A 27,458-nucleotide genomic window follows, 5' to 3' on the forward strand; every position below is an offset into this window, starting at 1 on the left:
GAATACTCTTCCCTTGACATAGACTTCTCTCCTTGAAGAGAATTCTCACCAAATAGGAAGCATGTTCAAGGAAAGTGACATCTTTCGTAACATAGGCACGACCAGTGGAAGGGTCTCGACACTTGTACCCTTTTTGAGTGGGAGAATAACCTAGAAATATGCCCTTAATAGACCTGGGATCAAGCTTTTTAATATGAGGACTATGATTGTGAATAAAGCAGACACAACCAAAAACTCTAGGTGGAAGAGAGAAAGGTTCATGACTCCCCAGTAACATAGAATGAGGTGTCTGCCCATTCAAAACCCGACTAAGCAGACGGTTGATAAGATACGCACTGGTCAACACAACATCCCCCTAATACTTTTTTGGAACATGACGTTGAAAAAGAAGAGCCCGAGTCATATTCAATAACTGGCGATTCTTTCCCCGAGTCATATTCAATAACTGGCGATTCTTTCTTTCAGCAACTCCATTTTGAGGAGGAGTATAACTACATGAAGTCTCATGAACAATTCCCTTTTTTCGATAGAAATTATCAACAGACTAACACGTATTGAGTTTCCACATAAGTAATCAAAGTTTATATGACAGTAGGAACTTCACTACGGTCTTTTAGCAAGTAAACAATGGTGTTCCGAGAACAATCATCTATAAAGGTGATAAAATACCGAAAACCATGACAAGAAGGAATTTCCGAAGGCCCCCACACATCAGAATGAATCATAGCAAACACCTCATTAGAACGATGGGTAGACACAGGGTATGAAGCCCTAACATCTAAGTCACAAGGAAACGCCTATTTGGCCCACGTATCTATGTCAATACGGGGATATGGGGATACGGGTGCGGATACGGCATGGATACGTTTTGGATCGGGTCTGGATTAGTGTAACGCTCGGCATTTGTAGGACGGGTCGGGTCAGGGTCCAGACCCAAACTCCACATGCGACAGGAGCCCGACACCGCCCTCTCCTCCCTCGTTTTTCCTTCTCCCTCGTTTCCCCTCTTCGTCTCTCCCTTAGCCACGACCGCAACTCAGAGAAGAAGAAGAAGGCAACGGCGACGACGACGCTTGGGGTGAGCCCTGTCGTCCCCTTGCCTCTTTGTCTCTTCTCTCCTCTTCTTCCTTCCTCTCCTCCTCCCTCTTGCGCAGCCCTTCCCCCCCCCCCCCCCCCTTCCGTTTTTTTTTTTGTTGTTGTCGTTTCTCTCCCCTCTCACTCGCGCCTCTCTCTGTCAGCACCCTCACTCTCCCACCTGCTCTCTCTCTCTCTTCTCTCATGCACTCTCACCCTCACTGGCCTTCTTCCCCATTTCTGTCTGAACACCCTCTCTCTGTCTCCCCTTTCTGTCAGCGCCCCTTTCTCTCATTCTTTTCAGCTGCCCACACCACTACCGTGGGCCTCTCCTAATGACAGATTCCTTTTTGGAACTCCCTTTGGTCGATTTTTGACTCTTTTATGGCCTTTTAAGTCGACTTGCAGCTTGGAGGCGCATATTTCCCCTCATACCAGTGGCTGGGATGCATTGGTGGAGGCGGCAATGAGAGGTTTTGGCTGTTTGAAGATCACTTGAACTCGTGAGGTGGCTGCCGGAAGGATTGCAGCAGTCTAGACTCTTGATTTGGTGTGAGCAAGGCGTAATTGAGCCTATTTTATTGTATATTTTCATTTGGAACACGTATAATTATTGTTTGAGCATGCTAGAAGGTAGAATTGATGATTTGGGATGCATGTTAGCGACTTTGCTTTTTGGGGAGAGTGTAGGATTATGTTGGAGAAGCGTTGATTCATGTCTATAATGATCATTTAAGTATGATGGGTTAATTTTCGAAGCAATAGGGAAGCATGGTAGAGATTTGATGTGGGTCAGAAGATTTAGAATCGTTTTGATGAGCATGTGGCACAAGCTTTTGTCAACGGGCGTATTGCGGTGTTAGTTGGAGAAGAACATGTAAATTGGGTGTATTTGTGGGGAAGACGCTTTAACTATAGAAAGCATTTAAGAATGTGTTAAGGATGGATTGATCGAAGTATTGGATTTTGATGTTTGGTGGCAACGGCAGGAAGTTGGGAAGTGGCCCATTAGAGGGCTTGTAGGTCGACACTACCCGTCGACACCTTCTTGAGGCGATGACATGTGCCTCAATAATTTTGTTTTATATTTGTTTGGATCGATAAACTAATTAGTAGAAATCTTATCTTTTGTTTTTGTCTGCAGGTACACCGGGCACGTCCCGTCGACCTTGAGCTACCAGATTCGAAGCTCGAGGCATTTTGAAGAGTTTTGTGAGCGCGCCATAGGTATGGCGGCATTCCAGGCAAATCCTTGCCTGGGCAATTGTGTGAATGTGTGTTCCTAAAATCGTGGGATCCTAGGATTGTGATGTGATTGATGGATTGTTTTGTGGATGAATGTGTGTATGCATGCAAATTGTTTGATATATGATATGATTTGTTTTGAAAGGCTATGAGAAGCATGTTTTGAAAATGTTACGCATTTGCATGTGCATGCTAGAATTGATAACTGTTTAGGACAGATGAGGTGGGGTATCGAGTCGAGTACCTCCTCGACCCCAATTATGCATTAGAAAGCATCCTAGAATGATAATTGTCTAGGACAGATACGAGCCAATCACGGATCGAGACTACTCTTTGTGGTTTGGCTAAGTTTTGAAAGGTGTGACTGATGTGTCTGATTGTGAATGATTTGTCATGTGACAAGTTCTGTTTTGGAAAGCTATTAGAATCTTGTTTTGAAAACTGTTACGCATTTGCATGTGCATGCTAGGCCTGGGCATCGGGTACCGGGCCTGTCCACCCAAAATCAGGGCCGGGCCGGGCCGGGTACCGGGCCTGTCCACCCAAAATCAGGCCCGGCCCGCTTCCCCTCCCGTCTCCTGACTCCCTCCCGGGTAACGTGAGGGGAAGTGTTTCCGGCGAGCCCCCTTCTTCGAGTGCTACGCCGATTAAAGATCAAAAGCAGCAGAAGAGGAAGGATCGACCATGCTAATCGCGACGGTGTTTAGCATTTTGCATTTGAGGTTGGATTGTAGATCGTGTTTCTATCGTCTCATCAAAATCTTTGGGTTGGAGAACGGAGAAGGTACTCCGTCTGATCGATTCTAGGGTTTTTCTGCAATTAGATTGAAAGAATCGTGATTTTGGGATTCTTTGGGTGTAAAGATAAAAGGTATTTGTGTTCTTGTTCGGAATCGTTCCGAAGGTATCATCAAGAAGATGGCCGGCCAGGGTCAGAGGCTCAACATCGTTCCGACGGTGACGATGCTCGAGGTCATGAAGGCCCGCCTAATCGGTGCCATAGGCCCACGAGGGGCCACGCCATACTCAAAAAGAGGAGCGACACGCCGACGCCCTGACCGTTCAGTTCCGACAGATCCTGAAGAAGATGGGCGACATCATGAAGACATCCGCTTTCGCCCTCACAGAGGCCAAGTATGTCGCTGGTAATAATATCAAGCACGTCGTCCTCGAGAACGTTCGATCCGCGACGTTGAAGGTAGGGAAAGGGGGAGCGGAGAGGAGAAAGAGGGAGAGGGGGAGCGGAGAGGAGGAGGAAGACTGGAAGAGGGAGTGGCCGAGAGGGGGAAAGGAAGGAGGGGGAGAGGAGGAGGGAGACAGGAGACGGGAAGGGAGAGAGGGAGAGGAGGAGGGAGAGGGAGACGAGGACAAGAGGAGGGGCCGAGGGGGAGCGCCGAGCGAGAGGGCGAGGCGGAGCCCGAAGTCGGGCCGGGCCGGGCCGCCACTGGGCCCGCCTATCCGGCCAGGGCCCGGGCCAGCCCGGCGGCGGCCCGACCCGACGCCCAGCCCTAGTGCATGCTAGAATTGATAACTGCTTAGGACAGATGAGGTGGGGTATCGAGTCGAGTGTCTCCTCGACCCCGATTGTGCACTAGAGGTGTAACGCTCTTTATTTTTTTTTGGGCAGGTCGGGTCAGGACCCAGATCCGGACCCGCAGCTTACCCGCGGGAGAGCCCGACGAGGACTGTTCTCCCTCGTCCTCATCTCGCTCTCCCCCTTTTCGTTGTCGTTCTTGCCGCTAGGGAGATCCACGCAGAGAAGAAGAAGACGAAGACGGGGGAGGTGCCGGCGACGACGGGGGAGGTGCCGGCGACAACGGCAGCTGAGGCGGTGGCGCTTGGGTAAAACTCTCTCCCTCTCTCGTTCTTTGTTTCCCTTCTCCGCCACTCTCATGTTCCTTTGCCCTCCCTACCGAATGCTTTCTCTCTCTTCCTCTCCCTTGCCCCTCTCTTTCCCCCTTTCCGATAGCCCTCTCCTGCACGGTCCCTCTCCTTACTCTCCCACCGACTCTCTCTTCTCTCTCGTCCTCTCCCCTCACTGCCCTTCTTCCCTTTTTCTGTCTGAACCTCTCTCTCTTTGTCTTCCCTTGCCTCACGTACCCTAAGTGAGCTCGTTCTCCCCTTTTTTTTTTCTAATTGTTTTTCCCCTTATCCCAATCGAGCACTCCCTCACGGTTTTCAGCTTTGTTTGTTAGGATTCTAGCTTGGGAAACGTGTTTTTCCCCTCCTAGCAGCGAGTAGGCAGTGTTGGTGGTGGAGGTTTAGCACGATTTTTGTCGTTCGGGGACCGATTGATCGCTTGAGGTGACTGTTGGAGGCGTTGCAGCAGTTCAGATTCTTGATTTAGGGTGAGCGAGACCTAATCAAGCCCAAATTATTGAATATTATCTTTTAGAGCATGTATAATTATTGTTTGTGCATGCTAGGGCTTAGAATTGATGTTTTGGGATGCATGTTAGCGATTTTGCTTTTGGGGAGAATGTGGGGTTATGATGGAGACGCGATGATTCATGTGTTTGTTGATCTTTTAAGCATGATGAGTTGATTTTCGAAGTAATAGGGAAGCATGGTAGCGTTTGTATGGCTGTGGGGAAGATTTAGGACGGTTTTGGTGAGCGTGTAGCACACGTTCTGGTGAACGAGTGCGTCTTGGAGTTAAACAGGGAAAGCGTACGTAAGTTGGATGTGCCTTTGGGGTTGAATCCTTGATTAAGAAAAAGAAAGTTTGGAGAAAGGCGTTTGTGATAGATGGATTGATGGCTTTGAGTTTTGACTTTTGTTGGCACGGCTAGAAGTTGGGAAGTGGCCTAGTAGAGGGCTTGAAGGTCGACACTACCCGTCGACACCCTCTTGAGGCGACGACACGTGCCTCAAGGATTTTATTTTGTATTTGTTCATTTTTGTTTGAATTGTGTAGGTATTTAGTAGAAACCTTATTCTTGTTTATGTTTGCAGGTACGCCGGGCACATCCCGTCGACCTTGAGTTCGAAGCTTGCGGCATTTTGAAGAATTTGGTGAGCGCGCCACAGGTATGGCGACATTCCAGGCAAATCCCTGCCTGGGGCAAATGTGTGATTGTGTGCTCATAGGATCAAGGGATCCTAGGATTGTGATGTTAATTGATTGACTGCTTTCTGAATGAGTATATGTATGTTGCTTATATGATTGAATGGGTTAGAAAGATTATTAGTCTTTTGTTTTGAAAATGTTACGCATTGGCATGTGCATGCTAGAATTGATATCTGTTTAGGACAGATGAGGCGGGGTATCGAGTCGAGTGTCTCCTCGACCCCAATTGTGCATTAGAAAGCATCATAGAATGATAACTGCATAGGACAGCTACGAGCCAACCGCAGATCGAGACTACTCTCTGTAGATTGGCTAAGTTTTTCAAAGAGGTGATTGACGTGATTGATGTGATGATTGATGTGATTATTGATATGAATGTGTATGTTGTTGCAGATGCATTGCCATGGGCAACGATGCAAATTGATGAATTAGAGGGTAGTTGTACCCGTACTGTATGACGGCCAGCAATGACTGTTACTATATGTATAGACCTCGTGTGGAGGCATTGAGAGGTGTAAGTGCACTCGTAGGGTGTATTAACCTCATGTGCTAGCCAGTCATCTTGTGAATGAGTAATGATAATGATAAAAAAAAAACGAAAGGATAAGAGATGAGAGGCCAGTGGGATGTGGCTGTGTGTTTGGGAGACGTCTCGTTCTCGCCACTGGTCTCACCTATCAGAGCGCAGGCGGTGCAAGGCCCCAGGGTTCTGTTGTGTGTTGTGCTTGGAGCGTTGGGCTCCCGCCTTCCCAACCTGGGTGTCCTAGGAAAGGCTGAGTATCTCACTTTGGACTTCACACATCCAGGGATGAGTGCTCTACCGCTGCAGCGGGTGAAATGGATCCATACTGTTATGGGCCACCACGGGGGTTGTCTCTCGGCTGTAGGCCACCCGCGGTGTGCACGTGCCTGTGTTGCACCCACAGGAACTGTTAATGCACTAAAGTTAATGAAAATGTAATGTGTTTGATAGAATGCATGTGACTGACGTATATGTGATTGATATGAATGCAAGTGTTATGTTTAAGCATGCTTCGCATGTGACTGATGTTGTGTTAGTGTGGCCATCAAGTGGCTTTTACATGTCGTACTCTGACACGACATGACGATAGATGGGTTGATATTTGTTCTTTTATTTGAGCCTTACTTGAGAGGGTTTGGCATTTTCCTGGCTTGTTGCCAAACTGCGAAGGCTGAGCCTTCAGTTGTTTTCTTTTTCAGGTTTTGGCGGACCCGGGGCAACAGGTTGAGCAGATGGCTTCACTCACGTCCTACTGGGGAGATTTTGGGATTGTCGTTTGTAGTGCCGGCGCGTCATGTTTTGGTTTTATTGATGTCTTCTTTTTGTTAGGCATCAATGTTATGATTTTGGGGCATTTTGGTCATGCACATAGATGTGAATTTGTATGAAACAAAATGGTTATATAAATGAAAGTTCGCCCCATTCTTTTGAATTGTTTGGCTCATCGTCTTTTTGAATTGTTGGGTAGTCACACCTCGATGCTTTATGTTTAGAAAAAAAAAAAAGTTTGTGGGTTAAAAGGTCGTGGTGTTACAAGAGGGCATCATAGAATGATAATTGCATAGGACAGCTACGAGCCATCACGGATCGAGACTACTCTCCGGGATTTGGCCAAGTTTTGAAAGATCTGATTGATGTGTTTGATAAGATGTGAATGTTGTGATTTGTTGCATATGTATTGCGGTGGACAATAATGCAATTGATTGAAATTGGAGGGTAGTTGTACCCGTATTGTATGACGGCTAGCTATGACTGTTAACGTTATGTGTAGACCTCGTGTGGAGGCAATTGGAGGTGTGGGTGCACTCGTGAAGTATGTACCAATCTCATGAGCTAGCCAGTCATTTTGTGAATGTGCAATTATAATGATAATAATGAAAGAATAAGAGATGAGAGGCCAGTGAGATGTGGCTATGTGTTAGGGAGACGTCCCGCTTTCGCCACTGGTCTTGCCTGTTCGGAGCGCAGGCGGTGCAAGGCCCCAGAGTACTGCTGTGTGTTGTGCTTGGAGCGTTGGGCTCCCGCCTTCCCAACCTGGGTGTCCTAGGGAAGGCTGAGTACCTCTCTATGGAATTCACACACCCATAGATGAGTGCTCTACCGCTGCAGCGGATGAATGGATCCATACCGTTATGGGCCACCACGGGGGTTGTCTCTCGGCTATGAGCCGCCCATGGTGTGCACGTGTCTGTGTTTGCACCCACAGGAACTATCAATTTACTAAAGCTAATGAAAATGAATGTATGTGAATGAAATGTGTGTGGACAAATGTATGTGATTGATGGGCATGTAAATGCTATGACTGAAATAAAATGTTTAATCATGTCTTGCATGTGATTGAGATTGTGTAAATGTGGCCCTTGAGTGGCCTTTTCATGTCGTGGTCTATGATAGGGGTTTTCTTGGCAAATGATGTGCCTATGCCCTGACACGACATGACGATAGATTGTTTTTATGATTGTTCTCAGATTTGAGCCCTACCTAAGAGGGTTTGGGATTTTCCTGGCTTGTTGTCATACTGCGAAGGCTAAGCCTTCAGTTGTTTCTTTTTCAGGTTTTGGCGGACCGGAGCAGCAGGTTGATCAGATGGCTTCACTCACATCCCACTGGGGAGGTTTTGGGTCTTTGGTAGTGCCAGCGCGTCATGGTTTGGTCTTTTTTATCTTATTTTTGTCAGGCATCAAAGTTGTGGTTTGGGACATTTTTGTCATACACATAGATGTGATTTTGTATAAATTGAAATTGTTATATAAATAAAAGTTTGCCCCATGGTTTCAAATGACATAGCTCCCTTTTTTTTTGAATTGTTGTGTAGTCGCACCTCAATGCTTTATGTTTAGAAAAAAAAAATTGTTTGAGGGTCAAAGGTTGAGGTGTGACAATTAGACCCGATCTGAACAAAAAAAAAACAGATTTTAAGTTAAGTTGAGCTCTTCTCCCTTTCTCTTTGGGGTTTTTTTTTTCTGTTTTTCTGATAAATGACTAGAATGATGATATTGATAGACAATGTTTTGTGATAAACAATGTTTTGTTTGTGACTTTAATAGTGAACTATTAATTTAATGTTTTTTTTATTTATAGTTTTTTATAATATTATATTTGCCGTATCCGCGTATCCGAGAATTGTGAAAATTGCCGTGTCTGTACCCGTATCATCGTATCAGCACCCGTGTGACTTAGCCTAACATGTTTGGCCAGGTGACGGACATCACAAGACACCATAGTCATATCTAACCTGGAACACAGATCAGGAAATAACTGTCTCAGAATTCCAAAGGGAAGGTGTCCAAGGCGCTCATGCCGACACAGAATCGATTGAAGGGAGTCCTCTCTACTCTTCGATGTTTTGCTGGCAGGTGTCATGAGGGCAGTAGCGGCACGCATAGGTAAACGATATAGCCCTTCAGAAAACATACCAATCTCAATCCTCTTCCATGTCACCAAGTCCTGCAGAACACAGCGATCAGCAGAAAAAATAAGTTCACAATTCAACTCTTTTGTAATCTTGCTAACCGACAAGAGGTTCAAGGGAAGATGAGGAACATGTAGAGCATTGTAGACTAAGAACTTGTTCAAAAGTGAGAGACTCTCTTTTCGAGCCACAGAGATAGAGGAACCATCGGCAAGAGACACACGTTCCTTTCCTGACAAAAGCTTATACCCATGAAAGACCTTAGGATCGCCAGTCATGTGGTGAGTAGCACCACTATCAATAATCCACTCGCCCATACGAGAATCTACCATCACGAAATATCACTAAAATAGCAATAAAGGCTGGAAGCGTGAAACAAATGGTGGCCAACTGCTAGAAGGAAGAAGACAGCTCCACACACAACAAAAAACGACCAACACGAGCGACGGCAGCAGCGGCAATCGCAGCACGGAGGCGATGAAGGCAACACTAGACCACCATCGAAACTTCACGGTGGCAGCGAACAGTCCTAGACTACCAACGGTAATAGGGAACAGCAGAAACACCACCAAAACTCACGGCAGTAGAGGATGAGCAGCAACCGATGTGCAAAAATGCAGAAACACGGGAGGGAGACCCGTCAGACGCAGAGCGGACGACAAAGGGCGAAGCAGACAGTATCACCGGCGGCGCTGCACAGATAGAACAAGCAGCTCTGGAGGAAACCGGCGACGCTGGTGGCGTAGAATGAAAGAGGCTGCAGACGCTGGGGACAACAGCCAGACGACGCAGCTGAAGATCCAAGGCGTGAGAGCACTGGGACCGTCGGGAGAAGTCCTCAGGCGCAACTCAGCTTCAGGCTTGTCGGAGAGGGCTTCACTTGAAAATTCGTATAAAATCGTAGACACCTCCAAAAATTCTGAAATTTGGACCACAGCAACAGCACGAGCCAAGGAGTGGACGCTCCAAATTTGGGCTGAATCCGAGCAGTCTACGCTCAGGTCGTTGAGCCTTGAAGTCGCAGGTTGTCTGTCGCCTGCTTCAAGAAGACGCCACCGATTTCCGCCAGATTCCGTCCGTCGCCTCCAGAAACGCCATCTGTGGTCCAATCGACGTCAAACTTGGTGGAGAGGATCACCTGGATGTTAGGAATCGAATGGCACCGGAATCATCAAAATCCAACGGTCCAATCGCAGGAAAAGTCACCGAAAACAGGGTTGGGAAGCGATCAAAATCAAAACCCCCAAAAGTTACAGCCGATTGAGCCCTCGATTGAAGCTCAGACAGAAACAAGCTTAGTGTTAAAACTGGGTATACAGAATATGGCACGATCGTCTCAAACGGCCCTCAAATCGGTTCTCCTTCGATCAAATCCGCTGGTAGGTCATCCACAAGCCGATGGTGAAGGAGCTCGCACAGCAAACCGGCAAGAGTCGACGGTGTCCACCGGAACTTCACGGCGGCAGACGATCACCACTCAAACGGTGATCCAATACGAGCACAAACAAGAAACTCAGAACCAACCTGGCTCTGATACCATGTAGAAACAGTAAAAGCGAGAGAACGAGAAACGGACACAGATGTAACGTGGAAAACCCCTCAACTAGAGGGAAAAAACCACGGGTGAGGAGGACCGGTGCCCACTAGCAACCAGACACTCTCTCTCATAAACTTTCATTCATACCCAAAAATTAGGGTTACAAAGATACAAGTAGAGCCTCAATAGGCCTAAACAGGAGCACACACTGGACCGGGTCCAGACCCAGACCCGTACATTAAAACACGTCAACACATACAATAGGAATAATACACATAAGTTTCAGCAAAATACAATTAGAGCCACTATATTTGGAAAATGTAGCAACAGGAACATATTTACATAAACTAATATGACTCAAATAAGGGAATATCATCATAGTTATATTTAAAAATCAAATGTGGAACTATCAGGCCATTTATCAACATGCATAGGTTCATGTAGTGTGGTCAAAGATGAGATTTACAGTTAGAAAATTTTTTAAAATAAAAAAAGGAAAATAAGAGGAACGTACTTCTCAGCATGTGCACGGCAAAGCTGCAAACAAAGTGAATGGAATGTGCAGATTGTGAGTTCTTTAGCAATAGACTTTCCTGCAAAGGTTCCTATTCTCTCCCTCATTTCTGACGCAGCAGCTGTTGTAAAAGTCATTGCCAGTATGTTGGATGGAGCAATTCCCTGTAAACGAAGATACCAAGAAAAAGGAAAAATAGAAAAATAGACAAGAATTGTGAAAATCTCAGCGATTTGTCAAACATAAGGATGAACTGTTACTTGCCTCCTTCAAGAGCATCAATACACGGCCAACAATTGTTGATGTCTGAAATGCCAAACAAAGAGATCTAAGAACTACAGAAACATAAGACAACAGATAATTACAAGTAACAAGTGAAGTCTGAGGCAACAATCTAGGTGTTCAGAGATTCACTTATACAAGGGAAGCTTAATGACAAAGTCAAACCTTTCCACTCCCTGGCCCTGCAACAATCATCAAAGGGACTGTAATATTACTAGTGGCAGCCTCCCTTTGCATGTCATTTAGCGTTTGAAAATATCTAGAAAACGAGTCATCTGTGGATTGATTTTGATTAGCCATGAAACATGGCTCTTCCAAAGAGCTATCAGAAGAAACACATTTGGAGGACACAGTCCATTCGCAGGCAGAGGCCACAATCTGTGCACCAGTAGTTTGTCTAACATCATCTGCAGTAAGCTCGTGTGCCAAAATCTCAGGCTCCTCTTTTACCAAGTCAGGTAGAGTCTCGATACCTTTTTCAGGTACATCCTGAGCAGAGGCACGTACATGGGTATCTTGAAGAAGCAACCAAGTTTTGGTACTCATATCACTCGTATCAGTGGAACCATGATTAATAACACTTTGTGGCCTAAAGGGGCTAGCATAAGGATCCATGGATTGCTCAACGCAACCATTTTGTATGGCTGCTCTGAATTCAGGTCCTTCCAAATATTTCTGTCCAAGAATTGTATCAATTTCTTGCAAAAATAAATCATCAAAATCTTCCATTGGTGAATTCAAAGGAGTCAAATTATTTCCAGAATCTTGTGAAGAGTCTTTTGAAGAAACACATGAATATGGAGAATCAATAGTTGGAACTGTCCTTGGAACTTCCTCAGATTTTTTTGTTTCCTTGAGGTTATCATGAATTGAGGATTTATTGCAGGGGATTAACCATGTTCCAGGCTGGGACACTCCAAAGTTGGTATGTGATGACAATCTTGGATTTCCTAATTTTGGCTTGCATGTATTTGCCTCCATTTCTTGGAAAGGAACTCTATTGACTTCAAATAGCTTGTGTGGCACACTGCTCTTGCATCTTCTACAAAAAGAAACTTGCTTCAGCTGTGAAAAGCAACTAAAAATTGCAAATCAAACAGAAAATATGCATAATTTCAGCACATCAATGGAGTGGATTGGAATTTGGAAACATAACATATCCAAACACATTCAGAACTGGCTATATATGGAGCAAAGAGGCACACAATTTTCAAAGAACATTCAATTCCAACATCTGAAATGATTTGTGTGGCACTGCATTTCATAAGATATGGCTAAATGTAGGTAAGACCATGGCCTAATTCAATGAGTTTAATAAATAATTTTGTTGAAGTCAAAATTTGGATTAGTTAATGAATTTTTAATGTGCAGTTAATGTCAAAACATGTGATCCTTATTTCCCCTCTTCCTTCTTCTAGTCATTACCTTAGAATCATATTGAGAAATTATGGTTTGTTTGGCCACGACCTATCAGTCTTCGCTTGTGATAGCCTCCAAGGCTATCGACCAACTGGTGCATGAATGAAGATGAAGGGAACGAGAGGGAGAGAAATCAAGAGAGAGAACAAAACATCATAATAATTTCCATTAGGGCTAATCATACCTAAAAAGGATTACAGCATAAAGCAAAGTGGGTCCTTACTAAGGTCCCGATCCAAACTGACTGAACATAACTGGTTCCTAATAAACCCAAACATAACGTAAAACAAACATAACATAAAACAATGATAACAAAACCTAAACTAAAACAGAACCTAACAGCTTAGCACCTCAGATCAAAGTCACTGAAGCTATCATGTGTAGAAAGAGCTCACAAGCTCCTTCACTCAAATTGGCTTGTGCCGAGCTCTCCTCCATGGTGATGGATTGACACAGTGAGTTTTAAAACACTGCATCCCGCAAATGGCAACATTGAATTGTCCTATATATATATATATATATATATATATATATATATATATATATATATATATATATAATGTTATATGTTTATATATTTTGTTGCTGAAAATCTAATTTTATTTGAAGGTTATTTTAGTTCATTTTTTAAATGTTATGCCAAATAAAATAAAGTTTTTTCAAAAGCATTGGCAGGCCATATCGTCCTTAAAATGGATGCTGGCTAGTCATCCTTTTAAAGGACCACAAAATGGGTGTGTCCTTTAAAATGATGACCAGATGTAGTCCTTTTTAAAGAACGAGATAGGAAGAGAGTGAGAGAGATAGAGAGCATGAGTTAAAAGTTTAAAACATCTAAAAAAGAGAGAGGGAGGAGAGCAAAATGGGAGGAAAAGAGAAAAAGAGGGAAAAGGAGAAAGAGGGAGGTAGAGACTAAAAAAAATTGAAAGAGACTGGAGAGTGGGTGTAGTCAGCAGCACCTGACATGTGTTGATTGTACTCGAGTGTATGTCGGAGCCACAACTGTATTTGCACATGCACTCGCATCGCATAGACATGGGGGTGGCTACTTTTTTAAAGAATTCATGTGACATGAGGTTTCATGTCTCAACGGTTAGAAATCTTATGTATGCTATGGTATGCAATGCTCATATTTCGCTTATTTAATAGCAATAGTCAGCAAATATTTGTCAAGATTTAGGCATAAGTAATAGGTAATAGTGAAGTGGATCCTCAAGCATCTAAGGAGTACTTCTAATTATTGTTTGTGCTTTGGCACATTCAACCCAAAGATATAACGTCTTTTTGATGCAAATATTTACATGAAACTTTGATGCCAGAGAAAGTCTTATTAGGTTGTGTAATTGTTTGTGCAAAGAGAGTTATATCATGACAATCAAGGTTGCAGAAATATGTAGCTCTACCTACCGCAGAGGGAGAGTAAATTGTTGCAACAGAGCATGCATGGAGAGGTTGTCAATGAAGAGTTTCCACTGTGATATTAGTCTTCATCAATGTTTAAAAACTCGCTCGGTTGACTCGGTTTGACTCGGCCCACTAACGAGTCGACCCAATAAGGGAACCTAGTTTTTATTGAAACTCGAGATGACTCAGCCTGACTTGGCCATGACACGGCCATGAGTAGGCCGAAACTCAGTTTGACTCGGCCAAAACTCTTTTAACTCGGTGTAATCCAATAATAAATTTTGTATTTTGTAATTCACAAGGTCATTTGTTTGTTAATTACTTGATTGTTGACATGAATCTTCTAACTTATTGAAATATAAAAATTCAGAATTATTGTTCATTTATTAAATTTACATATTACAAATGAAAAGGTAAAACTAAGTAGGTTTAACTTTTTTATACGGTGTATTTATTAAGTTTTAGGACATCGGACTCTTTACTTTTGGATGTTAAGTTTTATATAATATTAACATACATGTCGAATTTGTTAACCATTAGATAGTTGTAAATGTTGAATACATTAATCTTAGTGTTTGATTTTTATTGAGTGTTTTTCATTGATATATTGATTTTCCACACAATCTTTTTTGAAATATGCAATTATAGATCTTGTTATCAATTTCTTGTTATCAAAAGAGATAATATAACTTAGTCATTACTTGATGGTATGAATTATACATGTACTCAAGTTATTTTACAATTTTTTTATATTTAAATGACAAGTTATATATTGTTTTTCTTTTAACAACAATGGTTAACAAAACCCCGCCCAAGTCACCAAGTTAGCCCACCGAGACACGAGTCAAGAATGAACTAGTCGAGTACCAAGTCATTGGGTTTTAAAACATTGGCCGTAGTTAGGAAGCCTTTATATTGCATTGCAATTGTTAGAGAGTTACACACCCGACGAAAAATTGAGTCTATGACTCCATGTTGATATTAGATATCATTAAATATGAAATATCCTTGATTGAAAGTTAACACGACAGGAGAAGACCCAGAGAGACAATACTTTTGTTAACATGCTGACAAAGTTTTTGTCAGAAGAGAAGCACAACAATTGCAGCAACTTGGTAGTCGTGAAAGCCTTCCACATAGGGCTATAGTTAGGTCCTCTGTTGCAGCTATGATCCCTTGAGTCTAGAAGGGAGATTATCGGGTTCGCGTTCAACGCCAAGAGGGCTCAATTTAACAGCAGGACCCACTTGCTTTATGTGATACCCTTTCTAGCAAAAGGAAAACCCAGTCACTGGATTGTATGTGTGTGCTTTTTTTTCCTTAAAGGGAAAGAAGGCTACGCATAATGCAATAAGGAGAAGAACGCACCAGGAAGAAGGGAACAGGAGGAGAATGGCAACGGCAGTACTGCAGTGCTCACAAAGTCCATAAACAAAAAATAACAGAGGAAAAAGGAAAGGCAAGGAAGAAAGAGGACGAGAATGCAGCAGCAATCATCGTGTGAGCCTTTTTTGTTTCTTCTTAGGGTTTATTCTCTTGAACGATTAGAGATTGAACTCTTTCTGCTGAAAAACGGCAGAGATTTCATTGCTGGTGTATAGTTCTTGTTTTGAAAGCTTAGCGACTTTTGCCCCGTGGCTTTACCCCCGTATTTGGGGGCTGTCCAACTTTCCATGTAAAAAAATGTCTCTCTATTTTCTGCCATATTTCTACATTGTCTGTTCGATCTTGCAAAATAGATATATCAATTCCTAGCAGTTTGCGCACATTTGATTTCAGCAGTGTGATGGAGTTTTCTCACTAGAACCTTGTGATCAAGCTGTTTCATTGAAGTTTTGAGTTCCAGTGTATATTCTTTGGCACGAGTTTTGATAAAACTGCCTTATTGAGTATAGACAGTGTTGAAACAGACACAATTCAAGGTTCAAGAAAAGCACGCCCCCAAGAGGCATCAAGGACTCAATGAAAAACATAGGCAAGAGTGTCCAAGACTGTCCACAGGCATTTGGATTGAAGAAAACACTCACGATAATTCAAGAGAGAAAGTTGGGAATATAAGGTTCAAGCAAAGAACGTCGCTGTGAGTATTCAAGACAATCACCTGGATTCAAGAGGCCCACGCTCAAATCCAGCGCCATGATCGGCAACCAGCTTTTTGGACTGAGGCAGAGCCTGATGAATGGTGGGACTCGTCGGAGAATAAGGCGGCGCCCCACACCTCTTGCGATCAAGAAGAGCCTTGGCGGCCCTGTAGTTTTGGCTGATCCGGGCTCGTTGTTCTGAGCTTATACCCCCACCCCCAGACCGCCCTGCCGCTGCCCGGTGTTCCACTTCCCCCATTTTATCGGTCTCATCACACGCCTCCGTTCCCTATCGAGTAGCAGGATTTAACAACAATGGGCAGGAAGATGAAAAGAGCAGGAAACTCATTATTCCCTTTTCCACTGCCCTTTCTTCCAACTTCGCGAATAAATGACACTGGTTTTTGGCTGCCGTGCCTTCTGTCGCCGTCATGAAACCGTAAACCTCCGCCGTCTAGTCTAACCTTCGACTCCGGGAACCTCCTTCGCTAGCGAAGCTCCGCCATGAAAATGGCGGAAGAGACAGGTCGATGAAAAGGAGGGAAACGGGAAACGTTCGAAACGGGGCTAATGCCGCCAAGAGTGCGTCACGCGCATAAAATAACGTCCCTTTTGGCAAGCTTCGTGCCCAAGCCACAACGTAGGCGTGCAAATGGATCGGGTCTAGGGTTTCTTGTTATTGGTCACAAATCGGATCCGGATCCATTAGTGCTTAACTGTTTGTGTTTTGGTCAGATCTGGATCGGATCCGTTCGCAGCTCTACTGGTCATGGTTGCCTCGTGACCAAAATGGATAGGATCTTGAATGTTGAACTGATTTAGACCCGATTCCTTCGCACCCTTGCCTTTTGGTAAGGACAAAGTTAAGTGGTGAGGATGTGGTTTAAATATTTAGTCGAATTTTAATATTTAAGAGAGAGTATATTTGATAAGCATGTTGGACTTGATAAATTCTTAGTATTAGCAATGTAAAAAATATCCACAATTACAAAATATTGTGTTCACTATAATACTAGTTGATATATATTGTGTATCGATATAGTTTTAAATGATAAACTTGCATATCCCAAAGTTTTTTCCGGCAATACTAAAACATGAAAGGCTCTCTCTGTCTCTCTCTCTATATATATATATAGAGAGAGAGAGAGAGCGCCAGAGCACAGGATTTGATATAAAGAAACAAACATGTATATATACTCGTATAGATATATGTGTGTATTGTATATATGCATCTGCATTTGCGTGAAACGGGACCTAAACAAAAGGAGTAAGGTGACAATTTGTGGAGTTTAATATTTGTGAAAACAAAAGGCAAAAAGCACACTGGAAAGCCGTGGGATGTGGGGTTTTGGTCTTGTCTTTTGCTTATTATTAAAAAACGCGCGTGTTTTTTTGTATTTTCTCAACAAAGCGACGTTTTGACTTGAAAATTGTAAAATATGAGTTTTAAATAAAGTTATGTTAGAGAGAGCAAAAAGAAACTAGATGCAACTAGATTTTTTAATGCTAATGTATCACTATGTTACTACCACTTTAGTTATAATTTTGGTTCTTCAGGTTTATTTTTAGCTATTTATTGAAAATTTTAGCATTTATTGGGAAAACTTTCACTTGTTTGAAACAAAGTCAAAGCTTGTTGAAACAAAGTCAAAGCTTGGTGCAAAAAGCAAAAATAAGTGATTCGTTTTTAGCCATTATAAAACCGATTTTTGAACCATTTTCACGCTCATGTCACGTCGAGGTATTGCAAAAGAAAAAAATGCAAAATCTGATCCAATTTATCTTGATAACGCATCGTTTGATAAACCCTAGATGCTGTCGAAGTAAAAGATCGTCAACAATGGCGTTCTAGTGTGTTGTAGATTATTATCTAAGACTTGTATCAGGAGTGGAGCCAGCAGTTTTTTTTAGAGGGCCTGAATAGTATACTCAAATTTTGCATGGGAGCCAACCCAACCTTGGAGAGGAACATGCTATTCAGCCTTGAATAGTATATTTTTCGGATATGTACATCGACGCAGTCTTGGACTCTGGAGGCAATGACAAATAGAGAGTTTCGGCTTCGAGTGTCACAATCGTATTCTTCTCCTTTTGCCTGAATATAAAATCCTATTCGCTTAAAGTTGCCTTTTGTAATTAAAACAATTCATACAAAAATTATTCACATATCATGTATGTAACGTGTAACAAACATTAGGTATCATGGTTCAGCCATGACGACTAAGTTCTGTTTCGGGGCTTGTCATGCACCTTTAAAAATGTCGATCATTCAGTTCAGTTTTGTAGGAATATCAATAAATTCAATTTAGATCCGATATCTAACCAAATTACAAGAAAAAAAATTGGATATGGGATAAATTTTGATGGTCGATTAAGAATTTAGAAAAAATGTGTGATAATATATATATATACATACATACATATATGTATATATATACATATGATAAAATATGTGTCTATACGAATCCAATCCGTTCATATCTTTACCTGTCCCACTATAATATCAAGTGTGAACAAAACAAATAATTGATCATAAGAATACTATGACTATTCACATGTGATGTTTTGTTAGTTGTGAAAGTTATTCACAAGAACCAGCACAGGAGCAATACCGACATTTACGGTGCGGCACAGGGACATGCCAATATTGGTGACTGCCCCCACAAGGCCACATAATTTGTCCTTTTTATATATAGATACTCACTAACTTTTACTTATTTATACATAGGTGGACCCTAAAGTTTAAAATTTAAACTACCCCTCAACCAAAAAATTTTGTTCCGCCATTGATGCAGAAAATGGATTATGGTGTATTAAAGGAGATTCATAAAAAAAAAAGTGGATGTAAAGCAAATAAAACGGGAAATTGCTGCATAATGTCCAAATAATACGAGGCTTCCAAAACGCCTTTATAATAGTCATAATGTCCACCTCAAGATTGTGAAATAAGACTAAAAAAACCAAACGCCTGGCCTCCAAAGAAGCAAATTATTTATCTGATCTTGATATTCCACCAAAAAATGAACAGCCATATAGCAAAAAAAGAAAACAAAAGAAAAAAAAAACGTCGTCTTTTCAACCTTTGTATAGAGAGAGAGTATAAGTGTTAATATATTATTTTACGAATGGTGAGAATGTAATTGGAGTAGATACATATGGAATAAGTGAACCCAAATATCACGTGGTTTGTCTCGTCCCATTTTAGAGTCCAGCTAGTTTTTTTTTGTATTAAATTGCATAGGTACCGTCTAGAGCGAAGGTTGAGCGAAAGCTAGTAAAGTGAAGTACTATTTATACTTAATAGAAAAAACAATAATTATAATAGATGTTAATGAAAAAGTTAAAAACAACAACACTACTTGTTTGTTAATGGGCCGACAAGGGGTTGGCAATCAGCCAAACGGGCTCATGATGATCTTTAGCTAAGGTCAATGACATAGTCAGAAAAATTTTCCGAATTCATAAGTTTTTATATTTGTGCACTTATTATTACATTTACATGTATAACAAAGTAAATATTAAAAGAAAATTAAGAAGTACCATAGTTGGCACTTACTTAGTTGGTTCGGGATCGATCGAGTCAGTTTGAATTGTTAGAAAATCTAGACACGAGTCAAGATTGGTTCGGTTTCCTTAACTCACCCCGACTCGTCTTAACTCACCTAATTCAGGTTATTTTAAAACTCAATTGAATTAATGAATGAATTGATTCGTTCATATTTGTTGCTAATCAAAATTTAAGTTATTTTAAAACTCGACTTGAAAACCGACGAGTGAACGGATTCGATCATATCATATCTGCGAACCGAAGTTCGAAACACGGGTTTGCCAATTCTGCCCGATGTAGCACTGCTGCCGCGAGCTTCAGTTTCTTGTAAAGTCCGTCCGGGTAACCACCAGCAGCTAGGAACGGGGGAAGGAGGAACGGGAGCCCTCTCGTCCCCGTCGATTTCAAATGCGGCGGCGTCAGCAGGCATCCATCTTCTCCCGCGATGCCCTCCCCGCGCGCCTCCCGCTCGCTGTCTACGCCGGCGGCGCTGGGCGGCGCCGACGGGGCGGGGGAAGGTGATTCGGCCCAGCGCAGGGCGCGAGAGGCGGAGGAGCTACTTCGCGAAGCGCTCCGTCGGCAGTCGGAGCGTCCCCAGCCGCCCGATCGCGGCCTCCCGGCGTCGTCGACCCATCGGTGCGATCGCCACCCGGATGAGTCGTGCGTCGCCCACGCCGTCGGCAACCTCTGCCAGAGCTTCCTCCTCTCCTATGGCGTTAGGGTCGGAGTGGGGATCCTGCTCCGCGCCTTCAAGCTTGCGCGGCGTCATTCCTACTCCTCCCTACTCGATTTGAAGGTCCGTAATCGGAAAAGTTGCCTTGTTCCTTTTGATTTTGTTCCCGTTACTGGGAATTCCTTCATCTTAGGATTTCGTCGTGCTTGGGGATAACGCAGAAGTAGCTTGCACGATTATTATGCTTGATGAATATGTGGATTCTGAATTCGGATTTCAGGATAACAGAAATCGAATATTGGGAAAATTTCAGAGAAATTGGAACATTTGAATTGGTTGTTTGATCGTTAGGTATTCACGTATACAATTCATGCGACGGGTTAATCTGGGCTTTAAACGGAAATTAAGCAGATCAGTTAATTCCAATAAGTTAGGGATTGTCGCCTTGTTTAGGATTATCTGCTTCTGACCACATGGGATGAGTTAGTAGTGAGATAAAAATCTTCTATCGAATTTATGACACCTAAAGGGCAAAGGCATGTGAACATATCTATGATGTCAGCAGACCATTTTTTTCTTAGTGTCATAAAGATCAATTGGCTACTAAGTAGTACGGAACCGTAGATTTTGAAGCTAAAACCGTGCTTCGTAGGTACATAAATGTGAAATGGCTACATTTCTTTTGAGTATATACATGAATGCTTCAACGCGCATTACATGTTTGAGTGAATGTATAATATAAAATTCTTGATAACCTGAAGAGTGAAGGATTGTTTAACTAGAATACATAGTTGTGAGTTGGTTGATCGTTTGTTCTATAAAACTTTATTTTTGCTCTGGTACTTATGTTTCTTTTGTTTTTGGTTTTTGCAGCAACTCGTGTCTGAGAAAGACTTGATAGTAAGAGAGGAAGCATGCCGCATTGGGTTGCTTTTTGGTGGATTCACGGGCTCCTACCATGCTCTTAGATGTTTGCTTAGGAGAATGAGGAAAAAAGAGCGACCTTCTAATGCGTAAGTATTTACTTTCATGGGACACCTGTTCTTTTCCTTTTCTTCATTTTCTTATTTATCGGCTTCACACTTTGGGAGGACATGGGAGTATAAGAAGGTCATGGGTCCTTTCCAACTTTTAAGCAATTATACTTTTTTACATGCTTAACAAGTTCTACTCACTAGTGAGTTCGAGCTTGTTTGATTGTTGGGCTCAAAGTCGGTCATAGTTCCCTAGACTTTAGGCTATTCAAGATATTCCAATGGATGTGCTTCCTCCCTTGGTTAAAGTGTGCAATTTCTTATTTCTGGTGTTGTGTTATGGCATTATGCTTGTTGTAAACTCATTTTTTTTTCTTTAGTGGTATTTGCTTGTTTTGAGATATTACTTTGGCACCATGCTTCTTTATTAACATGAAAAGACATTAATGAAGGATGAAACAGGGTTTTAGCAGGAATGGTTGCTGGTTTATCAGTTCTAGCATTAGATGACTCTAGTCGAAGGCGCACTCTTGCACTTTATCTTCTAGCTAGGCTTTCACAGGTGGAGCTCTGGATTTCTACCTCATTTCCTATTGACTTGTTGTTTGTTAGCTAGCTTGTTCCAGTTTGGTTGTTGTGCTGAATTTCTGATTTTTCTTTTATTACTTGTTTTTGTAGTGTGCATATAATTCAGCTAAATCAAATAATAAATTTCACTTTTGGGGAAGTCAATGGGGGCACGGTGATTCTTTGCTATTTGCTTTAGCTTGCAGCCAGGTGAGATGAAATTGAACAGTCATAAAGGTACTTAGTTCATTTAATTGAGCCTATGGTTGACTTGATTAATGTAATGCTATCACTTTGTGGGAAAGTGTTGCTTTAATAAAGTCTGGATGTTTCAATTTTTGTACGTCAGACTTTCTATTAGACTCAGGATTGTTATCAAAGTAATGATGTCCATTTCATTGTCATATTACGTATTATAAAATAGTAGAGGATGCACTGTGGTAATTGGTACTGACTACTGATGGATGGCTCCCAGATTCTGGCATGCTAGGGCATCTGTGTGTGGGCATTTGTCTGGTTTATGAGCAGCAAAATTTATTAGTTTGTAACTGTTGCCTAAACTTGTGTACTTATTGGTTTTTATTTGGTTTAAAGTTATTAAAGAAAGTGGCCTTCGTATAATGCAACACCAACCAATGGCATATTTTAGATTTTTTTCTCCTTGACAAAAAAGGAGAACAAAAAGAGGAGGAAACAAATCATTCCTGGATCAAAATCCAGGTTGACATCCTTCACTTCTTTCGCCAATAAGTGGATAAAATTGCCCAAAACTTCGATGTTAGGTTCAAGCAAAGGTTCCTTAGGGTGGACATAAATTGGCCCTCAAATGCAGAAGCAGAAGGGAGCTTGAGAGAAGTCGATGTCTTTCAACTGGTAGTCCACTTGTTTCACTTTTCCTTTTGTCATGTTTACTTGTTCATTTGAATTGAAGATTCTATTTCAAACAATGGCTCAAATTAACTCTGGTTCAAAGTAGAACTGCTACACAAAATCTGCTGTATTTTCTACCCCTACGAGATCATCAAAGACATGAGTTTGAGCTTCTCTTGTTCACATAAGTAGGTGAGGAGGGTCAAGCTGCATAATCATAGCTTCATTCCAGAATTTGTAGATTTTATGCTTCACTTGTTTTTTAGATGGGAGGACATGTGCACTTCCTTAACAACACAAAGATGGCTAACCATGTGAATGTGTTAAGTGGAGCACCACCTATATGTTTGTATGTTGTACCTTTTGGTCCTTAAGTAGTTATTTATTTTCTCCTATAGTTGTAAAAATATCATGTCAGAACTTTCCTTTTCTGGAGATAATCTGGTATGTGTTGGGAAAACTGATCCCCTTTTCCTCTCTCTCTCTCTCTCTCTCACACACACACACACACACACGTGCTCACACAGGCACACTCGTGCATGTATATTTACACCAGGCCTTACTTGTCATTTGTAAAATTTTCAAGTGGTATATCAGCATTCTCAATATTTTCAGATGTTCTATGGGTGTTGGTGTTTATATTAGCCTCTGCATATGTGTGTGTCTGTAATTGAACTGGGTTTGATTTGTAAGTGATTTCTGTTTCATGGAAAGCCTCCACCAATTAGATAAACCATGGTTGAAGTGTTTACATAGATTTTGCATTTCTGCAGGTGATGTATGCCTTTGTGATGCGGCCAGAGAGCCTACCTAAGGCTTATCAAGATTTTATTCAGAAAACAGGTCCAGTTGCAGAGCCTGTGTACAAGGCTGTCCGTGAATGTTGTCGCGGAGGTCCTGTTGACGTTGTATCTCTCTCAGCTTTCTTGTCTAGGAGGAAGGAATTTGGCTCCATAAAATTAGAACAATATCCTTCTATAATTCCATGTTCAATCATTCATCCAGGCACAAATTCATGCCTTGTTCAAAACGTGAATGCAGTGTCGGCAACTTTTAGAAAAACATTTCCACTATACTTCTCATTGACATTTGTACCATTTGTCGTCCTTCATCTACAGAGAGTAAGTATTTATTTTTCCTGCGTATTTATTTTTCCTGCTGTGATTTGTTGGTTTTAGAATCCATTTTATTGAATAGCATTAGTTTCACTATCAAGTTGTTTATGCCTTTATGGATTTGTATGGTTTGTAATCCCATCCTTGGTTCACATGAACTTTCATTTCCTGTTGTGCAGTCATGCTCACTTGCTAGATTTGGACCATGATATGAATACGGAAGTTTGCAGAAGTTCTAAGGCCATTATACATATATGGGGCCCTTCTTGGGTTGTTTTTGCGTTTTCCTGTTTGTGATATTCTATTCAGTTATTCTTCTTGGTTCCTTTTGTGTTCGGTTGGCAACTAGATCTAAGTTGTTTTGTCCACCATAATAGGAAATGTTAGCACTTTGATTAAAAAGGACTGAGTTGGCTCAATGTCTTGATGGTGCATATCTCAAATAGGTGGATGATTAGGGTAGACTTTTATTACCCTTCCCTCCTTTCCACCAGCCCAAATGGTTTGCTGAGTTGAGATGGGATGTTTCTTCACAAAGTCGGACTGCACCTCTTGAAGTTTTGATTTGCTTGGAGGAAAAGTATATGCTGGGATGTATCTTCTGCTTAAGAATCTTTTTGTTCTTATGTCAACAATTAATGATCATACCACATTCACTTTGGAAATGTGAAGCTTCTCAAGTTTCATCTATCCAGAACGGACTTAAAATGTAGATATTACTTGTATTCTTGAGTAATTGCAAACTGAAGTATATGATTTTTGAACTAATTGAAATATATTGATTGCATTCACCGATCGCCAGGTTCTTTCCTTTTCAGAATGTTACTAGGAAATTAACAATGTTATCTGGGGACCAGAAGACTATTTTACTTTCGGTTAGAGGAAGATGATACAGGAAAAGATTTAATCATTCTGATGCCCATCATTTTTGTATAATAAAAATGTCAAAGACAAATGAATGACATGCTTGAAATTTTGATGGATCTTCTAAGCTGTCCTCATCATTTTGATTTGGGCATAATATTATCACTGGTCTCTCTGTCTCTCCCCTTCTCTCTCTCTTGCTTGCTCGCTCTCTCTCTTCCTGTATGTGTTGCAGAAGCATTTCAGCATGCTGTTATTTGAGAACTTCTTTCTTGCTTGCAGTGGACTTCTTTAAGTCATTTGTGCAGCTTTTTTTCCAAAATTTTCACCTTATCTACATATGTATTTTGTGCATTTTGCCTGGTTGATGTGGTGAATGCTAATAGAAATTACACAGCTAATCGTGTAAGTCAGTTAAGTTTTATGTGTGACAACTTGGAAGGAACTGCTTTTTTTTTTTCTGTCATTTATAATTTGTTCTTAAATTTATCTAGTTCATGCAATCACCTGCTCTTACCTGCTGGAATGCTGTCAAAGCTGCCATCCGCTCCACCACATTTATATCAGCATTTGTGGGAATTTTTCAGGTAAAGAAGCATTTCTGCATATGATTCCAGACATATGGTGCATCTCTAATGTATCGTTTGCTTGGTTGAAGGCCGCTATATGCTTCCACAGGAATGTATCATCAAAAGATCACAAACTTGTGTATTGGCTTGCTGGAGGGATGGCTGGAGCATCTGTACTTTTTGAGAAGAAAAATAGGCGAGCTGAACTGGCATTATATGTTCTTCCACGAGCTGGAGATTCATTATGGAATATCTTAGTAAATCGTCGTCTGCTGCCAAACGTAAAAAATGCTGAGGTATGCTCCTTTTTCGTAAGTCATACCTCTCATAATGAATAGATTTGTTTATTGAGAAATTTGCTTTTCTTATAGAAAAGCAAGCACTCTGCTTCTAAAAACTAAGTTGAAAGTAAAAGTTGATATACGAACACATCATGGACTGAAGAAACTTAGAAATGATGGGTTATAAGCACGAAGAAGCTTAATTTTGATTGAAACCTTCATTTTTCTTATCATCTGTAATCATCCACCCTTAACCCCACTTTGTTGAAAAATAAAAATAAAAAAAAAGCTTAATCTCATGAATGGTGCTGAACAATTTCTATACATAGGAATCCAGTTTGAAATGTGTTCTTGCCAGAGTTTTTGACTGGCACTTCTTTGCCTTGTGCTGGATTTTATGTGCTGTTGTCACATGAGAACGTTTTGGATTTGGCTCAGGTGGCTTTGTTCTGCCTGTGCATGGGAGGCATCATGTACTACCTAGAGTATGAGCCAGACACCATGGCACCGTTTCTCAGGGGCCTCATTCGCCGGTTTCTGGCCAGCAGAATAAGCAACCCGGATCCTCCTTCCAGCCAGGAGACAATGTACCCTTACATACAGCCTGATGGCTCCCTTGGAAATGAGTCGGAATCAAAGGAAAAACTTGACAAAGGAACAGCGGCTACGGGAGAGAAGTACAATCTGGAAGCAATCCCTGGCCTCTAGGTCAAATCCTTCCTGGTCTACATTCCATGAAATTTTTCTTACATATAATCTGCCTGGGTTGTAGCTTGCAGACCAAAGGCTGGATGCTATTTCCCAAAGTTTTATGCTTGTAACTAGGGATACTTGTGGCTGCAATAATTTGAATGAAAGAAAGGGGAATCAAGGGCAGAGCCCCATATGTGGGTAGTTGCCTACTCAGTCTCACAAGTTTTATTTTATTTTCACATTAGTGGTTTCCAACAATTTGCTTTTTCATGTACCATGTACCCGTTTATCATTTTATTAGGTATAAGATTTTTTAAAACGGGTGTCATCATTATAAGCAAATGTTTGAGCGACACCTTATATATAACTATGCAAATGCTTGGGGTCAACTATTAGAAATGTTGTATGACTGTGTAGGCAGATGCCATCACAAGCCCACTGTGGGTGTGGCTTGGCCCTGCTTCAGTGCTGGAGGTGCTGCTTTAGTTACGCAAAGGGGCCTTACTGGCCCTCAATCCCTAGACCACTTTGCTGGCGCTAAGCAAAGCATTGACAGAGTTATCTTTCAAAATAAACCTTTCCTCTATTATTCTATTCTTTTTCCAGCTTTCCTTCTTTCCATCTCTCTTTTATCTCTTGTTCTTTCCAACTCTCCATCTTCCTCCTGTTGGTGTTTTCTGCTCCTTACCCCAAGCACGTTCGGCTTCCTGCTTCTTTACCAACAATCGCACTCCACATATACACCGAGCAGTTAATGAATTTTTCTCTCCATTTTCCATTTTTAGATTGATTGTTGAATTGTCCCGTGAAATGCACTATATTTACCTTTTAAATTGCGAGATTCTACGGAAGCCTAGGTCCCCAATTGGATTCTGCGTTTTATCTTGCTTTTCTATTTCAAAATGACGAGTTTAGAATTGATTAAAAAAATTATAAGATTCGAGAAAAAATGATTGAAATCTAATGTGTAGATCACGTTATATTAGATAACAAATATGAGCTTGTTAATAAATTCATCATCACAAAGTCTAATCTACACATCAATACAAGTTTCTTTCTATCGTTTTTTAGTATCTTATAAATTTTAATATTCCGAAGTCCACAAATGGTAGGAACCACAAATGACACCTTAGACTTCATATTCTGAAATTGTTATAATAATAAACACTTTTTTAACATTGTCTTCTGCTTGTGTCGGTCGTAGTTGAAGAAAAATAATATACGGAAAATATAAAACTGAAAATT

At 41.5% G+C, this 27,458-nt stretch overlaps 2 protein-coding genes across 2 annotated transcripts in view; one reads left to right on the forward strand and one right to left on the reverse strand.

Annotated features, from left to right (window-relative positions):
- The window catches only part of LOC116266392 (ATP-dependent DNA helicase SRS2-like protein At4g25120), a 49,004-nt gene extending 32,369 nt beyond the window's left edge, over nt 1-16,635 (reverse strand). Inside the window, exons 1-4 of the mRNA XM_050081008.1 lie at nt 16,081-16,635; nt 11,322-12,198; nt 11,139-11,180; nt 10,875-11,038 (exon numbers count right to left, since the gene is read on the reverse strand). Of these exons, the coding sequence (XP_049936965.1) occupies nt 10,875-11,038; nt 11,139-11,180; nt 11,322-12,198; nt 16,081-16,319 (1,322 nt within the window). The 5' untranslated portion in view covers nt 16,320-16,635. The remainder of the gene's footprint in view (nt 1-10,874; nt 11,039-11,138; nt 11,181-11,321; nt 12,199-16,080) is intronic.
- A 3,242-nt stretch (nt 16,636-19,877) lies between these two features.
- On the forward strand, nt 19,878-26,426 carry LOC116265854 (uncharacterized). Its single transcript, XM_031646808.2, has 8 exons — nt 19,878-20,403; nt 21,154-21,293; nt 21,717-21,816; nt 21,933-22,031; nt 23,465-23,812; nt 25,165-25,257; nt 25,329-25,535; nt 25,959-26,426. The coding sequence occupies exons 1-8, from the start codon at nt 20,053-20,055 to the stop codon at nt 26,226-26,228; spliced, it is 1,608 nt and encodes a 535-aa protein (XP_031502668.1). The 5' UTR covers nt 19,878-20,052; the 3' UTR covers nt 26,229-26,426.
- Nucleotides 26,427-27,458: the final 1,032 nt, after the last annotated feature.

Source organism: Nymphaea colorata, chromosome 12, assembly GCF_008831285.2.
Source record: "Nymphaea colorata isolate Beijing-Zhang1983 chromosome 12, ASM883128v2, whole genome shotgun sequence".
Lineage (NCBI taxonomy): Eukaryota > Viridiplantae > Streptophyta > Magnoliopsida > Nymphaeales > Nymphaeaceae > Nymphaea > Nymphaea colorata.

Excerpts from the sequence above, each read along its gene's own strand:
- LOC116265854 (XM_031646808.2), top strand. The coding sequence starts at position 20,053 with ATGCCCTCCCCGCGCGCCTCCCGCTCGCTGTCTACGCCGGCGGCGCTG. Across the intron at positions 21,817-21,932 it reads TTCTAGCTAGGCTTTCACAG|TGTGCATATAATTCAGCTAA; the intron begins GTGGAGCTCTGG and ends TTGTTTTTGTAG. Across the intron at positions 25,536-25,958 it reads CAAACGTAAAAAATGCTGAG|GTGGCTTTGTTCTGCCTGTG; the intron begins GTATGCTCCTTT and ends GATTTGGCTCAG.